The following is a 17,076-nucleotide window of genomic DNA, read 5'->3' on the forward strand; positions in this document are numbered from 1 at the left end:
CAGATTGATCTCATTACTGTTAGGTATGCTTTTTTTCCAAGTCCTGTCTTAAATCTTTTTCCTTCTTTGGCATTCACACTCTTGAGTGAATAGTAGATGGTATCATATCTTCTCTTAAGTCAAGCAAATGCATAATTAGTTCTTCTAGTCCTTCTCTCCAAATAGGCCATCTGTTTGGTGGAAAACAGGGCCGAGTACGAGAAGATTTTTTTCTACTAAGTGCTTGTTTCAAACAAATAATATGAAAAAGTGCATTAGGTGTTCATGTGATTATGTAGCTCCAGGGAGCTACAACTTTTATACAAAATATTTCTCAGAAATTATGTAGAAGATGATAACTTTTCCAGGTGGTCATTTGAAGTAGTAATACCTTTTTCTAGCACAATATACAGCTCTACCACTAGTAGTCTGTCGCATTTCATGGCTTCAGGGAATGTTTTGTAATGTTGCTTCATCTATTTATCAAGCAAATTATACATAGCTACAGCCTGGAGAGGAGAGAGCAATGGCAGCAGAATTGCAAGCAGATCCAGGGGCCATTTGAAGGTCTGTGACAGCTTTACAGCCAGAATTACAAGTATTTGGGTCATATAAGGACTGCTGAGGAAGGGAATGTACTTTAATCCATCCAACCAGTACACATCTCTGGATTTTTTTTCTAGTAGCCAACATCTGTTTGGTATTTTCCTTCCTTCCTTCCTTCCTTCCTTCTAGTAGCCAACTTCTGTTTAGTATTTTCCTTCCTTCCTTCCTTCCTTCCTTCCTTCCTTCCTTCCTTCCTTCCTTCCTTCCTTCCTTCCTTCCTTTCTTCCTTCCTTCCTTCTTTCCTCCCTCCCTCCCTCTCTTCCCCCTCCTCTGCCCCCTCCCTCCGTTCCCTACCATATTCCAGATCAGTGTCCCCTAGCCTAAGGTGTTTTTTTACATTATTTATTGTAGTATAAATTCTGCAGAAATGTATGCACATGATAAACTGTATTTTGCAAAATCTGGGTATGTGCTATTCTTATGGATGGTCTGCTGCTTAGTCAGAGGCTCCTAGTAAGAGGGACACTTAGATTTACGAATAAGACTTCTAAAGTAGTACTCCATGCTTGCTTTGAAAAACATGTATTATGTATTTAAAGCATATGGTTATGTTTTTTGATGAATCACTGTGCAACTTGGGAACTAAGCCCATGTTTTGTTAATTTTTTACCTGAGATTACCTGATGCATGTGGGTTTGTGACCCGGGCTTCCAGCTCGGGGAGTACACAAGCTGCGTGCACCTCCTCTGAACTGTACTAGAAAGGATGCGCAGGTCCTCAGGCAAGAGCATTCCTGAGCTAACTTACTACAATTTTACTAAGCTAATTAAGGAAGAAAAATGCAATGATCAAACTAAGATCAAATCAAATTTGAACCAAATCAGTGGGGTCAGGTGATTAAACTCCCAATTTAATGTAACAGGTAATCTTATGATATTGCACACAAATACAAAAATGCAAAAAAGGAAAAGGCAGGTAAATGACAGTCCACCATCATGAAAAGAAAGCTTGAATAACTCCTGCAGCTTGCTTGTTTTGTTGTTCGCTATCTGAGATGAAGTAGTGATGGATTTGCCAAAGCCTGGGCCATGTGCTGCATCGTTCAGGCACTTTCTTTGCCTCTGGGTAGAGTGTCTGGGGCAGGCAGAGTCTCCAAGGGATACCTCCTGGCACAAGGGAAAGAACCAGTCATCTTTTTTCTTTCCTTTCTTTTTACAGGGAGCTTTCCTTATTTTTTCCACCTCAGAGGCGAATGCTATGGCTTTGGGGCTGAGTTGTATGGAGTGAAGCAGGAAGGGGTGGCTGCAGTTCAGTCCCCAGCAAGTGGCACATGTCTGAGGTGAGGGTTGGAAGTCCCACCTCTGGAACAGTTCTTCCACTCACATCGATTCCCCCCATACATGAGGAGCAAGGTGCATGCAGGGCTTTCAGTGTAGAAGCACAAGTGGTTTTATGTGAACAAACTGTACTCATATTGAAGGAACCGATGTTTTCCCACTCCCCATGTCAATTCCATGGCAGTATTTCTCACACACGCCTGTGTCCGACCTGCTGTCTTCCAAAGATCTGGTCTTCTCTGTGTTCAAGAGTGTGTTCACTTTCCATGCAGGTTATCCAGGCTGTCTTCTTCGGGATCTGCGTCTTGACTGACCTCTCCAGTCTTCTCACTAAAGGAAATGACAGTCAAGAACAAGAGAGGCAGCTGAAAAAGCTCATTTCCCTCCGTGACTGGGTGATGGCTGTTCTAGCTTTCCCTGTGGGAGTGGTAAGTACTGTGTTAATCTGCACATGTCTTTACAAACTGGGTGAGCAGTGTTACTTGTTTTCTGGCTGAAAGGCTTTCCCACCTCTGTTCAAAAGACTGTGTGGAAAGGGAAAAATGGTAGAGGTTATTTTATTACTCTCTTATTTTTTCGCAGGTGTAAGGGAGCACTGGTGTTGCTGAAGTTATTTTTGTTTCATTAAAAAAATGTACTTTACAATAGGAACTTGATTGTACAAGCCATTTCAAATGTGAATTGTACCAGCAGCACCTTGAGAGTCAATTTGGACTTTTTCTGCACTATGTGTCATCAGGAGTAGTGTAAGTGCTGACTGTGGCATGTTTCACACTGTAACGACCTGATCGGAGTTCAGGCTGTAAGCCGTTTTGTCATGGGCAAGAAGGGAAGAGGAAGTCCAGGTTGCTCCCTGTTAATCCCATGGGGGATTCAGGGCTGACAGAAGAAATGAGGTAGGAAATAAAGGGGTTTGTAAAGTAATGTAAAAAAGCACACAGAAGGTATAGAAAAATGGGGGGTTTACACGTCTTTTTCAAAAGAAGACTGATCTTTGGATCAGGTCCTGCTCCACTGGGGCATTGCACATCGCTTTCAATGGCAAAAGGTGCTGAGTGTCTTTACGTGTCTCATACCACACACTGAAAGCAGCTAAAAATCCAGAATTTCATAGGTTTTTACATGAAAGTGTGTCAGTCTAGTTCTAAGTTTAGGTTACATTAAAAAAAAAAAAGTGTGATCCCTTCATTAATGTGTTGCTTTTATTGTAATTCAGGATGAGCCTTTAATTCTAATTTTTTATTTCGGTGTACAGCAGTTCAAAACAAATTCATTAGAAGCAAATGTTTTTTGGGGTAGGACTCCTAGAAAATTGTATGAGGTGTCTGAAGTTGTACTGTTTCACAAAAAGTTGTTCACTTACTGTCAATTAACAGCAGTTAACAACAGATCAATCTATCATTTATAATTTGATATATTCAGAGATGCTTCATTAAAATGTGATTTTACCATTTATGTGGGATTTCACAATACATGACGAAATACAGAATGCTTTTGCAAAGTAAGAAAATGCAAAGCATATATGAAACACTGTGCAGGTATTTCTTTCATAAAATCCTAGCTGGTAGCCTTCCGTTACTGTACTTGCTGGCCTGCCTCTAGGGAGCTGCCACAATTCATGTTGGGGCAACAGACTGCAGTTCTCCAGCCATGGTAGAAGAAACTGGATCAACTAGTATAGTTTTTAAAAAATCTGTGTGTAAACAGGCTTGCAAATATGTGGTTTATGGGTGCAGAGATTTATATGTTACATTTGTATTCTAAGGGAGATTGGGAATTAGAAATAGTTGTAATTGTGATTGGCAACAGATGCTCTTCCTACTGTGTTGGTAGTAGAAGTGAAGGAGAAAAACATCACATTATTTGTTTTCATTTTAAGTGCTTTTTTCAATCTAGAAGTGTAAGCCTTTCCATGAATCAAAGTACACCCTCCCTGGCTCTCTCACACCACTCAGGATTCAGGGGTTCTCTCCTGCTGCTGTTTTGGCTCAATACTGTTGTCTGTGTGCTCCTCCACCCCTGCAGTGTTCCTGACCTTGAAACTTCTCAAGATCTTAGAGAATTTCAGCTTCACTTTGTCTTGGCAATTCTGTGCATTTCTTTCAGGCGTTGTTCCTCTTGCCACCGGTGCGGGAGGAATCCCAGCTAGCCATTGCCTCTGCTAAGAAGTACTGTTGCAACATTTACAAGTTAGCAGTTCCCAGAGATGTGTTGCATACCTGGAGCTAGATACTTTCCCAAGGGTTTCGTACAGAAACAACTTCTGTTTTAAACAACAACCAAAAAAATATCCAGAAAATAGTAAGGAATGGCCATGCTCATTGGACAGATGCTCTCCATTTCCAAAGGTGACCTTTCTGTGGTGAGGGCGGCAATTGATTACCACGTATTATTTCACTTAACTTCTCACAAAGAAAGCCTAAAAGTGTTGTTTTCATTCTTGTTTCTTCTCCTGGGTCCTGGGTGACAAACAGCAGTACTTCACAACTTAACACTAGTCTCAGCTCCTTCCTAAAACCTGATCCTCTCCAGCAGCACCCACCACACCGCACACCACTTGCCAAAGCCTTTGCCAGTGCCTGAGGGACTGCCAGCCACTGGGGGCTCTTCTTTGGTGGGACTAAGGGTAGGAAAAGTTCGGGGCCCAGAAGTAGCAAATGTCCAACACTGGCTTTGTTCTCTAAAGAGCTGTTTATGTGTAAGAAAATACCCAGTGAGACTTTAGTGTGCTGAAGGTGCTTGTTAGAAGAAAGTTACTAAACACCAGTGTCTGCAGAAAAAAATTAAAGTTTCCTCGTTTCTCATAGTCTCTCGACAGCTTCCTCACTCAAAAAAAAACCCCAACAAAACCCAAACCCAAAAAGAAAGAACAAAAGAAGTTCAAATGCAGACTTACTTTCTTTGAGACTCACCCATCTAGCTCTCCATGGAGTTTCTCAGTGGTTTCCAGTAGTGACACAAGGGAACCTTCACACATAAAAATGGGAAGGATGTGAATAAAATCCTTGTTGGGTTTCTAGTGTAACAGCAGTGGTCATGCTTAAGTACTTGTCAGTTACTTTAACATCTAAATTATTTTTATTGCTCAGTGTTTTACACAGGGCATGTTTAGGGAATAGTGCAAATACTAGGGGAACATTTTAAAGCCCACTAACTGTAGGTTTTCAAGAGCAATTCAACACTTTTTTTTTTCTGTATTTCCTGCTTACTGAAGCCCTTGAGATGACTTGTTCTGAAAAACAGATGAGAAAAGGGGGTTCCACTCCCAAGTCAAACAATGATGTGTGAAAAAAATTTAACAAAATAAAGTATTTCATTTTTAGTACTTCCTAAAAAAGTATTACATATAAACCACCTGGGAAGTCTGACCACCAACCTCCTCCCACCTTCGAAAGGAGGGGAAAGAACCAGCCCAAGGATAAACAATCTCCTTGGGTGGCTTTGCAACAAATCAAGTCTTGCAAAATCTTTGTGGCAAATCACATCTCTCCAGTGTTGTGTTATGCATTGTTTATCTTCAGGGGCTCAGATAAAACTGAATTGCCTACCTACCATTTTGTTTAGGAGCATCAAGAAATAAACATGAACCTCTTTGAAGGACATAATGACTTGTGTTTACCTATTGTTGCTCTTTTTAATGTGACTCTTAAGAGAATGAAATCAGAAATCAACAGACCGATTTTCTATGCAGTAAAGCCTTATTCCACAAAAAGTCTGTGGGCAACACTTCCTAGCCTGTTTTTAGTTTATTATAAGGCTGGGGTACTATTCAAATGCCTAAGAGATCAGGAAGCATCCACTGAAGAAAAATACTTGCATAGACATTTTAGAAGTTCATTATTAGTTCTCATTTTTACTGGCTGCACTTACCCTGCCTTTATCACTGTAATGGACATTTTTACTTGAAATAATTTACACTGCTAGAGAAGTGTGAGTCATGCTTAAAAGTCAGAGACTACACCAGTGGTTTAGACTATCCCTACTTTTTTCTATTTGTTTGCCATAGATCATGAAGTTGCTGAGTTCCTGTGGTTAATTAGTGTTTTGTGTAAACTGTGTATGGTTTTATCAATATGTCTCTTGTAATTTGTACCAAACAATAGGAAGAAGGGTAAACCAGGCATTTCTAATTCTTTTAGACTGTGTTTAATAGAAATGGGAAGAAGAAAGAACATTTATATTGTTACATATTAAAGAGAGATTGCTGCCTAGAAAATCACAAACTCTATCATTAATATGGTCAAGGGGGAGCAAGGGAGCATTGATATGATCCGAGGGGGATCAAAAGAGACTTCAAGGCTTTGGGACGGTTGATAAGGGAATCTGGAGCACAGGCTATTTTCTCCTCTCTCTTCCCAGTTGCAGGCAGTGACGTTGGAAGAAACAGATGAGCCCAATCTGTTAATACATGGCTCCGTGGCTGATGGCACCACCACAGTTTTGTTTTTTTCAATAATGGGATGGCCTACACAGCACCAGTCTTGCTGGCATCAGATGGGATTCACCTTTCTGAAAGAGGCAAGAGGGTCTTTGCTCACAAGCTAGCGGGACTCATTGACAGAGCTTTTAACTAGGCATGAGGGGAGAGGGAGGCAATATCAGGTTTGCCTGTGACAAGCTGTGGGACGACAGTTAGAGGGATGGGGTACTAGTGAGGGCCTGCAGACTGTTGCTCTGAGACACGCTGGCTATACTGTAGCACTCTTGAAGTCTTACAGAGATGAGCCAGGGGCTCCTGTGGTAATAGGAACCAACAGGGAAACACCAGGGAAATACCCCAAAGGAACTAAGGGATGTTCCTCTAATAAGGTGACATGGCCAACAGCCTAGTCGAAGTGCCTCTACACCAATTCCCGCAGCATGGGCAACAAACAGGAGGAGCTGGAAGCCATTGTGCTGCTAGAAAGCTATAACCTGGTTGCCATTAGTGAAACCTGGTGAGACGAATTCTATGGCTTTAGTGGAGCCATCCATGACTACAGGCTGTTCAGATATGACAGGGGAGGAAGGAAGGGCGGAGGAGTTGCTCTCTACATCAAGAAATGGATAGAATGTGAAGAGCTGTCTCTGAAGAATAGCCATTAGCAGGTTGAAAGCTTATGGGTAAGAATTAGAGACCAAGTCAACTAAGGAACCCTTGTGGTTGGTGTCTACTACAGGACTCCCAATCAAGGGGAGCCTATTCATGAAGCCTTCTTACTCCAGCTACAGGAGGCATTGTGCTTGCAGGCTTTTATCCTGCTGGGGGACTTCAACCACCCCGACATCTGCTGGAAAAGTAGCACAGCAAGCTGTAGGCAATCCAGGAGACTCCTGGAGTGAATCAAAGATAACTTCTTAAGCTAGGTGGTAGACAGCCCCACCAGAGGAGATGCAATACTGGACCTGGTGGTCACCAAAACAAGTAAGCTAATCAGTGATGGCAAGATTGGAGACAGCCTGGGCTGCAATGTTCATGCATTGGTGGAGTTCGCAGTCCTGAGGGATATGGGTCAGGTGAAGAGTAAAGTCAGAACATTGAATTTTAGGAAAGCAAAATTCCAGCTCTGCAAGGAGTTAGTCAATAGCAGCCCCTGGGAAACTGCCCTCAGGGGCAAGGGAACAGAACAGAGCTGGCAGATGTTTAAGGATGGTTTCCTTAGAGCACAAGAGCTCTTGATCCCCAGGTGTAAGAAATCAGGAAAGGAGGCTAAGAGACCGGCATGGCTGAATTGTGACGCGCTGGTCAAACTAAAGGGCAAGAAAGAGTTGCACAGGCAGTGGAAGCAGGGACAGGTATCCTGGGAAGAGTATAGGGATGCTGCCTGGTTATGTAGGGATGGGGTCAGGAAGACCAAGGCGCAGATGGAGCTGAACTTGGCAAGGGATGCAAAGAATAACAAGAAGGACTTCTACAGGTATGTCAGCCAGAAAAGGAAGGTCAAAGAAAGTGTACCCCCACAATGAGCAAGACTAGCAAACTGATAACAATGGACGAGGAGAAAGCTGAGGTACTCAACAAATTTTTTGCCTCAGTCTTCACTGGCTACCTCTCTCCCCACAGCTCTCGAGTAGACGGACTGCAAGGCAGGGACTGGGGGAGCAAATTCCCTCCCACTGTAAGAGAAGATCAGGTTGAGGAACCTGGGAACCTGAACATACAGGAGTCTATGGGACCTGATGAGATGAGTCTCAGAGTCCTGAGGGAACTGGCTGGTGTAGTTGCTAAACCACTCTCCATGATATTTGAAAAGTCATGGTAGTCAGGTGAAGCCCCCGGTGACTGAAAAAAGGGAAATGTTGCACCCATCTTTAAAAAGGGTAAAAATCATAGAATCATAGAATTGCTGAGGTTGGAAGGGACCTTTAAGATTATCAAGTCCCTGACAAAACCACTTCTAAACCATGTCCCCAGGTACCACATCTACCCTTTTTTTAAACACCTCCAGGGATGGTGAATCCACCCCCTCCCTGGGCAGCCTATTTCAATGTTTAATAACCCTTTCAGTGAAACTTTTTTTCCTAATATCTAATCTAAACCCCATCTGACTTAACTTGAACCCATTTCCTCTCGTCCTATCACTTTTCACCAGGGAGAAGAGGTCAGCCCCCACCTCTCTACAACCTCCTTTCAGGGAGTTGTAGAGAGTGATAAGGTCTCCCCTCAGCCTCCTCTTCTCCAGGCTAAACAACCCCAGTTCCCTCAGTCGTTCCTCATAAGGCTTGTTCTCCAGACCCCTCACCAGCTTTGTAGCCTTTCTCTGGCCACGCTCCAACACCTCAATGTCCTTCTTGTAGGGAGGGGCCCAAAACTGAACACAGTACTTAACGTGGGGCCTCACCAGTGCCGAGTACAGGGGGATGATCACTTCCCTAGTCCTGCTGACCACACTATTCCTGATACAGGCTAGGATACCGTCGGCCTTCTCGGCCACCTGGGCACACTGCTGGAGCATATTCAGCTGGCCATCCACCAACACCTCCAGGTCCTTTTCTGCCAGGCAGCTTTCCAGCCACTCTTCCCCAAGCCTGTAGCACTGCATGGGGTTGTTGTGACCCATGTGAGGGGGACCCTGGCAACTACCCACCTTTCAGCCTCACCTCTGTGCCTGGGAAGATCATGGAACAGATCCTCCTAGAAGCTATGCTTAGGCACATGGAGGACAGGGAGGTGATTTGAGACAGCCAGCATGGCTTCACCTAGGGCAAGTTCTGCCTGACCAACCTAGTGGCCTTCTATGTTAGAGTAAGTACATCAATGGACAAGGGAAGAGCTACGGCTGTTGTCTATCTGGACTTCTGTAAGGTGTTTGACGCAGTCCCCCACAACATTCTTCTCTCTAAATTGGAGAGGTATGGATTTGATGGGTAGACTGTTTGGTGGATGAGGAATTGGTTAGATGGTTGCATCCAGAGGGTAGTGGTCAACAGTTTAATGTCCAGATGGAGATCGGTGATGAGTGATGACCCTCAGGGGTTGGTATTGGGATCAGTATTGTTCAGTATCTTCACCTATGACATGGTCAGTGGGATTGAGTGTACACTCAGCAAGTTTGTGGATGACACCAAGTGGAGTGGTGTGGTTGACATGCCTGAGGGACGGGATGCCATCCAGAGGGACCTGGAGAGGTTTGAGATGGGTGCAGTTGAACATCATGAGGTTCAACAAAGCCAAGTGCAGGGTCCTGCACCTGAGTCAGGCAACCCCCAGTATCAGTACAGGCTGGGGAATGAAGGGATTGAGAATAGTCCTGCCAAGAAGGACTTGGGGGTACTGGTGGGTGAAAAGCTGGACATGAGCCGACATTGTGCGCTCGCAGCCCAGAAGGCCAACTATGTCCTGGGCTGCATCAGAAGCATGGCCAGCAGGTTGAGGGAGGGGATTCTGCCCCTCTACTCCACTCTGGTACTGCATCCAGCTCTGGAGCCCTCAGCACAGGGAGGACAAGGGCCTGTTGGAGCAAGTCCAGAGGAGGGCTACAAAAATTATGAGAGGGCTGGAGCACCTCTTCTATGAGAGCAGGCTGAGAGAGTTGGGGTTGTTCAACCTGGAGAAGAGAAGGCTCCAGGGAGACCTTATTGCAGCCTTTCAGTACTTAAAGGGGACCTGCAGGAAAGATGGGGACAAACGTTTTAGCAGGGTCTGTTGCAATAGGACAAGGGGTAATGGCTTTAAACTAAAAGAGGGAAGATTTAGACCAGATATTAGGAAGAAATTTTTTACAGTGAGGGTTGTGAAACACTGGAACAGGTTGACCAGAGAGGTGTTAGATGCACCAACCCTGGAAACATTCAAGGTCAGGTTGGGTGGGGCTCTGAGCAGCCTGATCTAGTTGAAGATGTCCCTGCTCATTGCACGGTAGGTTGGACTAGATGACCTTTAAAGGTCCCTTCCAGCCCAATCTATTCTATGATTCTGATTCTACAATTCTATAATATTTTATATCATGGAGCATTAATAGCTCTGTTCAGGCTGAGTCTCAATAGGCTAGAATGATTTCGTATTCTCTGTGATACAAAAGAGAGAAAGCCAGGTGTGCTTTCTTACATCTTGTTTCTCTGTACTGGTACAGTCAAAAGGAAAGCTGATCACCCTTCTTCTGTACATCATCAATAATGCTGATCTGGGATCTTATCCCAAGAAAAGATGTGTGGGCGTTTGCAGTGGGCAGTCTCCTACTTACCTTGTTATTTGATGAGACTACAAAATACTTTTATTTTCATAACTGACTTGACCATGCCAAAATCTCTCTATTCTAGATTTTGCGCTCATCTGTGATGATGTGGCTGGCAATGAGAACATGAGTGAGCAGTGGTGCAATTAGCTCCTGAACTCTGTTCTCCAAGGGGAGTCTTCCCTGATTTTCACTTCCCACTTCTTGTGATTTTCTTCATTGGCTCTTTTCAAATTCATTTGGTGTGATGCTGTGCTAGCACTAGATCCCACCTAAAGCCAGTACCATGCCAATTTGTGCTTACTGTGGTCTGCCTTTAATCACACTTTGCTTCTATATGTAATGCCTTTCACCCTCAAAGAGGCTCACAAACAATATATTTATACTTGCAGTTAACCGCAAATGTCTTGGGAGATAGCCAGAAAGCTTACCGTTAACTGTACTCAGAAGAAATTTTGTCAAGGTCAAAGGGTTGGGGTTTTTTTTCTCTGTCATGAGGCCATCCAGGAAATGAATGAACTGAACTGCGCAGCCCAGCCAAAAACAAAACACATAGTGCAGGAAAATAAAGTTCCACCAAGTTCATTCTTCATTTGCATAAGATTTCTTGGTCGGGCTCATGTAAAACAGCAAATTATGCACTGGCTTTCCTCTCTTAGTTTATCTTTGCTTCCATTTGTGGTGTTTTGATAAAGCCACTTATTTTCCCTTTTGAATCACCAACCATTTCCCAACTTGTCCTTTCAAATTTGTCCCTTGGCAGTGCCATATGCTCTTCTCATGTCCTCTGAAGCTTCAGAGACAGAGGACAAAAAGTCAAGGAATATCTTCTTAAGTGGGAAAACAGAGTTTAGTTTTCAGCCTTATTTTTTTCCTGCTGCTCTGTATTTGTTTAGCAATACTTTAGATGCCTGCAACAAGTGAGCTACTCTGTATTTTCAAACATTTTCCACCTTTGGTCTGTAACGACCCTAGATGGGATAAGTAGTAAATGAGGGATTCTTCTGTTCTTTTATATGTTCCTTAACCTTATGTTTAACCAAGTAATCGCTGTCCTCGGAAAGTTGGCAGTCTTAGGAGGCTCCTGTGCAAAGAAGTGTAAAAGCAATTGTTGGTGCCTGTTTTCTTTTTTGAATTCCAGGCCTCGAGTTTGTCTGAAGAGGAAGTGGAAGGCTGACATTTGTGTCATTTTGCCTTGGGAATAAAAGTATTGTGCTCCCTGAAAGATGTCTGCACATGAGCAGCCTGTTCAGCCTGGCACGTGAGGGTAGTACCATGACTGTCTCCACAATAGTGATGAACTGTGCCACAAGGAAGGCAGCATGAGCATAAGAACGGCAATTCTGATTGAGCCTTGCATAGGCAGTGTAAAGCAGCAGCTTAGTTGTATCATGGTCTGGCACTGTATGACCGTGTGTAATCTTGGCAAAGCCCAGCCCAAATAAAAGTCTACCAGTACCAAATTGTAAGCATAGTAGAAGTGATTTAATAGTACCAGACCAACAGTTGCTCATTAATCAAAGTAAACAAATTCAGAAGCGGCCAAGGTAACTAAGTAGCAAGTCCTCGTTACAGTTCTTTTTATCCAAATGTTACATTTTTATGGTTCATTTTTAGAGTTCATCTCAGTTCATAGTGCAATAGTTCATTTTTATAGTTCATTTTATCCAAATGAACTGATTGTAAGGAAAGGTAAGGTGAACTGTTCAGATACTGGAAGGGATCTTCCCCAGCGTGTTGCATTAGTCTCGTGTCGCGTCGTCCTCTGGGATAGGTTAGTTCTGTAACACCTTGGGTTTTGCGCACTTCCTTTACCTTATGTCTGCCTTGTGATAGTGCTTTGCTAAGCAGCATTTGCCGTCTGTAGCTCCAGATGGTTGCAACCAGCTAGGCTGATCCCGTTCCATCCATTGGCTGACTTTGGTTAAGGGACAGATGGCACGTCCCCTCTTTTCTTATCTTTACCTCCTTGGCAAAGTCTATTGTTTTATTCTGTTCCACAGAAAAATCACAGGTCAAAACATGCCAGCTTTGTTGTATCCAGTGTAATCGGGTTCAACCTAATCCTGGGTGATTTTTCTTGCTGTAAGACTTCCTTGGAAAAAAGCATTATCAGTCTTGGTCTTCATGTGCTTGAGAATATGTTTTTATGTCCCAGTTGGTCTTAGCAGGTTCTCAGAGACCCACTGTGATAATACATGACTTCTAGGAAGCCTATAGAGAAGAGGATACTTTGCCTCCATTTACCCTGCTGTTCAGCTATTCATATCTTGGCACTTATGTGTCAGCAGGTGCGTAAAGAGCTAGGCTGTGCCAATGCCAAGACTGGCCCAAAAGAGAGACTTCTTGTGGGGTACTTTGCACTTGCAATATTTTTTGGGCTGTCCATCATAAACTATTTTTTTTTCCTGGCCTCTGTGCACCAGTCAAATAGTCCAAGCTTATTCTGAGCAGGCACCGATAGCTATCATAACAGATGGACAAGTGTGTTGGAAGCCAAGAAACTATGTACTGTATGCACACTGAGGGAACAGTGTACTGGTTCAGGTCATTCACATAACTGGCTGGCCGAAGTCTGTGTGTCTGTGGTTAGAACAAGGTGCCATTGATAAACTGCAACCTCAATTTTAACTTTCCGAAGTCAGAAGCATATGAAACAACTTATGCCTACACTGTCACACACACTAGTAATTTGCTGACCTTGCTGTGCTCACCCCATATTTCTTGTGCTTTCTCTTTACTGACCCCCCCAAATTAGCTGTAAGATCATGAGCCACATCAGTTTGGATGTAACTGAATACTTCCTTGCTGATCTCAGTGAAAGTACTATCTGTTGCCTCTCAAACTTGAAACTTGGACTTGTTGCTACTGTGTAGAGATCCCCTGAAAATGGTCGTTGAAAAGCTCCTGGCTCAGGTATTGGGTTTTACTGCTGTGAACAATGAGCCTTTTATTACTAGAAAACTATGACTCAAATTCAAGGGAAGAAAGCAATTGTGTTTTAATTAAAAGATTACTTACTTTGTTCTTTCCCCAGCTAAGGTAAGTTAAAACTATTACTTCTGTAAATTTTTGCAGTTTTATATTGTCTTTGCTTTTCAAACGTCAGGGTAGCTTTACAGAATTTGTGCACACTTTGGAAAAAATTTAGCCTAGTGCAAACTTTATGAGCCATCTGTCCTGTCCTCAGTCTAGAGGAAATAACGGTCTTTCTCTGGGCTCCTGGTAAATAGTCTCAAGCCAAATTTCATATTGACAAATGAGCAGGATACTAGACCTCTTTTCTGTGGATCCCAGTCCGTGAATTGTGTGCAGAGTAGCTAAAGGGTTAATTTTTTTAAAAAAACAATGCTATTTTGATGGCTGACATGAAAAAGTGCAAAGATGAGTTTGTAGGCTTCTGTTCCGGGGTGGATGTTTCATATTTATACATTCTATGAATTCCAAGTGATATTTTATGTGATTTTCCATTTGTTTTCTATCCTGTTAGTGGTAAAACGTTATTTATGTGCCACATCTGCTACTAAAGTATAGTACTCAGTTGTAATTTGGCCACAGGCATGTAAGTCAAAAAATGAGATTTTTTTTCCAGGCTGAAAGTCAGAAAAAAAACCCCTCCTGTGAGTGCAAAGAGTAATCCAGGTTCACACTGTTGATTAAAGCAGGATTTGGTCACAGAACAATAAAATCTGTGTCTGTGCATAGATCATTTGCTAAATGCCCCCTTTTGCTATCTAAAATGTGTAACTAATTGTTCAGAGGCGTATATTTTAAAATGCCTTGTCTTGTCTTTTCTTTTCTTTTCTTCTTAGTTTGTTGTGACGATGTTTTGGAGCATCTATATCTATGACAGGGAACTGGTTTACCCAAAGCTGCTTGATAATTTTATACCGGCGTGGCTAAATCATGGAATGGTGAGTAAAGTAATGCAAACGCTTCCTTGCATAAACAAAAGTGTAAGAAAGATACTGATTTCTCCATGCATGACTCTGCATACACTTAGAACTAATCCGCTCAGAAGTGATTAAGGAATATTGTTTGCAAGCAAGAATAACATCTTTCCTTGAGTCATATTTGAAACCCTATTAGGTTGAAAGAGTGGAGATTTGAAGTTGTGTATCCTACATCCCAGGCAAGTTGTGGGCATCAGCTGTTTTGTGTGATAAGGTACCTTTCCCAGAGCGATGTCAACCTGGTCATGAGGAAATTGAATCAAAAGAGCCTCTTTCACAAAACAGAAGTTCTGACTTTGACAAATCTTGCTCTAAAATGACAGAAACACTTAATTGAATGATTCTTTCCCATTCTATCAAAGTATAATTTGTGATGAAAACATTTTGGTTAAGATGCTTGTTCAAAAAGTCTCACTATGCTTTTTGGACTTCTGTGTTTTTATTAAAAAAAGAAAAGAAATAATTACTTATTTCTCAAAGATTACAAACTTGTGTAGCAGAACCTGTATCTGAGTATTTTTGATAATGTGGAATTACATGCATCAACACAAAGTTTCAAAATTGCTGCATCGGTAATCATAAAAGTAGTTTCTTGAGAAGAAATCTGACCTTTTCATTCCTCTCTGGTATGTCAAGTTGGACGTTCTTTCTCTCAACTATATGCGTAAATGCTAAGGGAAAGATAAGGCCGCACTTTGCCATCAGGTACTTACTACTGTTTGTGCAGCATTTGGAGCTGAAAAGAGTTGTCACGTTTACTTCTCTAGTTGCATCTGTGCAAAGTATTTCAGTATTACTTTGTTTTCCATATCAAAGCATGGCAAACCATTTGGCTCTGCTGTTCATCAGTAGATGACAGCAGAGCTCATCCTTCAGGGTGCGAGTACTGTATCACTACAGCAGATCAAGATTTGTCCGCTACTGCTGGGCTTGATAAATGGGTCCTTTGTGGAGTGGGGCAGATGGCACTGCTATTTATTTACCCCCTAAATTGCATATTAAAGGAGCAGTATGAGAGTTACTACTGAGAAGAGGAGCATCAGCTTCTGCTAGATACTGTACTGTTTTACGATGTTTTGAAAGGAACAGCTGTGCGTAGAGCTGAGGAAAGAGTCTGATTACTCCTGCGTTTGTTCAGACTGTCCTCCCTTGAGTTTTGAGGTTACAAACTGAACACTTGCAAATGCTGCCAAGCCATACATACATTGATTTTTTCCCCATGCCACATCAGTGCCAACTCTGAGGACATTTCTTCCAGGTGACATTCCACATACTGAAAGTGCCTGACCTATAACATTTTTCATGAATGTACATTGTGAAGCAGTTGACAACAGCCCTGTGTAGTCAGGAAGTCTCCTCTGTGCAGTAACTAAAAGGCAATTCAAGCTCATGTTGCTCTATAGAAATCTATACTTAGGGAAATATTTGAAGAGGGCTTTTGTTTGAGATTTTTGGACATAATGGAGTTTGCTGAAATGAATTGCATGCAAGCGTCTTAGACATTTTTTTTCAACTTGAAATATTGTAGAAGGCCTTTTTGAAAGTCTTGAAAAGGAATTTTTTGCTGTGTCAGTCGCCATTTATCCAAGTGTTCCTTTAGCTCAGTCACAGAGAAAGCTAATGGCTGTTGGGCTTTTCACCACCTTCCAGTCTAACTCTTTCTGATAGTGTAGCCATCATTTTATCTTCACCAGCTTTCATACTAATTAATTCTTATGCATCGCACATTATAATATGAAGGGCTTCTTAAAATACCTTGAGAATGCCAGCACCTCACTTACTAGTAGTTACAATTTTGACATGGCAGATTTTAGAGAATATGATAGAGGTCCCCTTGAAAGTGTAGGATCTCTGGGAATACAGTTTTAGAAAAGTCGGGATTCCTAGCTATTGTTTTTTACTGATATAAACATCTATTCCCATCTTTTCCTGCATGTTTTGACAGCAGCTCTGCACATTCAGTGATTATTTTTCTGAATGCAAGGATGGCTCTGCTGGAGCCTAACCTTGTACAACAAAACTCACACAAGTTCATCACCCTTGGTGGAGTGAAATCTGTCAGTGAGAGGTGATTCCTTTTGCTACTGCAGCACTGCTGATGAATCCCTCTTCTCTGGCTGGTGCAGCTCCTAAGGACCTGAGCTCCATCGTTACTTCACCTGTGAACACTCTGTCCAGGTTTTTTCACAGTAGTTTCCCTGAACACATATTTATCACCCAAAAAAGCCACAAAGAGTGGAAAATGTAAAAGTATACATTTTCCTCAGTAAGAAGATCATCATTGTGCACAAAGATAAAAACCACAGACTATTTACTATAAAATTGCATATAATGTCAAGAACTGTATTTCTATTAGATATATATACAATGATAGTTACAAATATAATTCCTGTCTACAGAAAAATCTGTCGTAAGTGGTGCCTTGTGGTACCAGATGGTACCTTGTACATACAGATTCATACACCTGTGAAAGGCATCACTAATAGCGTAGTATTGTGCCATAAAACTGATACATTTCGTCATCTCAGTCAGTCGATTCATCCATAACCAATGGTGTCACTATGACTTGAGAAATGACATGGGGAAATCAATGGCAGGGTTGCTGTG

At 42.3% G+C, this 17,076-nt stretch overlaps 1 protein-coding gene across 1 annotated transcript in view; it reads left to right on the forward strand.

Annotated features, from left to right (window-relative positions):
- The first annotated feature begins 1,855 nt into the window (after positions 1 to 1,855).
- AIG1 (androgen-induced 1) overlaps positions 1,856 to 17,076 on the forward strand; it is a 93,535-nt gene continuing 78,314 nt past the window's right edge. The window contains exons 1-3 of the mRNA XM_009882340.1: positions 1,856 to 1,864; positions 2,135 to 2,290; positions 14,329 to 14,430. Of these exons, the coding sequence (XP_009880642.1) occupies positions 1,856 to 1,864; positions 2,135 to 2,290; positions 14,329 to 14,430 (267 nt within the window). The remainder of the gene's footprint in view (positions 1,865 to 2,134; positions 2,291 to 14,328; positions 14,431 to 17,076) is intronic.

Source organism: Charadrius vociferus, unplaced genomic scaffold, assembly GCF_000708025.1.
Source record: "Charadrius vociferus isolate BGI_N301 unplaced genomic scaffold, ASM70802v2 scaffold13, whole genome shotgun sequence".
Lineage (NCBI taxonomy): Eukaryota > Metazoa > Chordata > Aves > Charadriiformes > Charadriidae > Charadrius > Charadrius vociferus.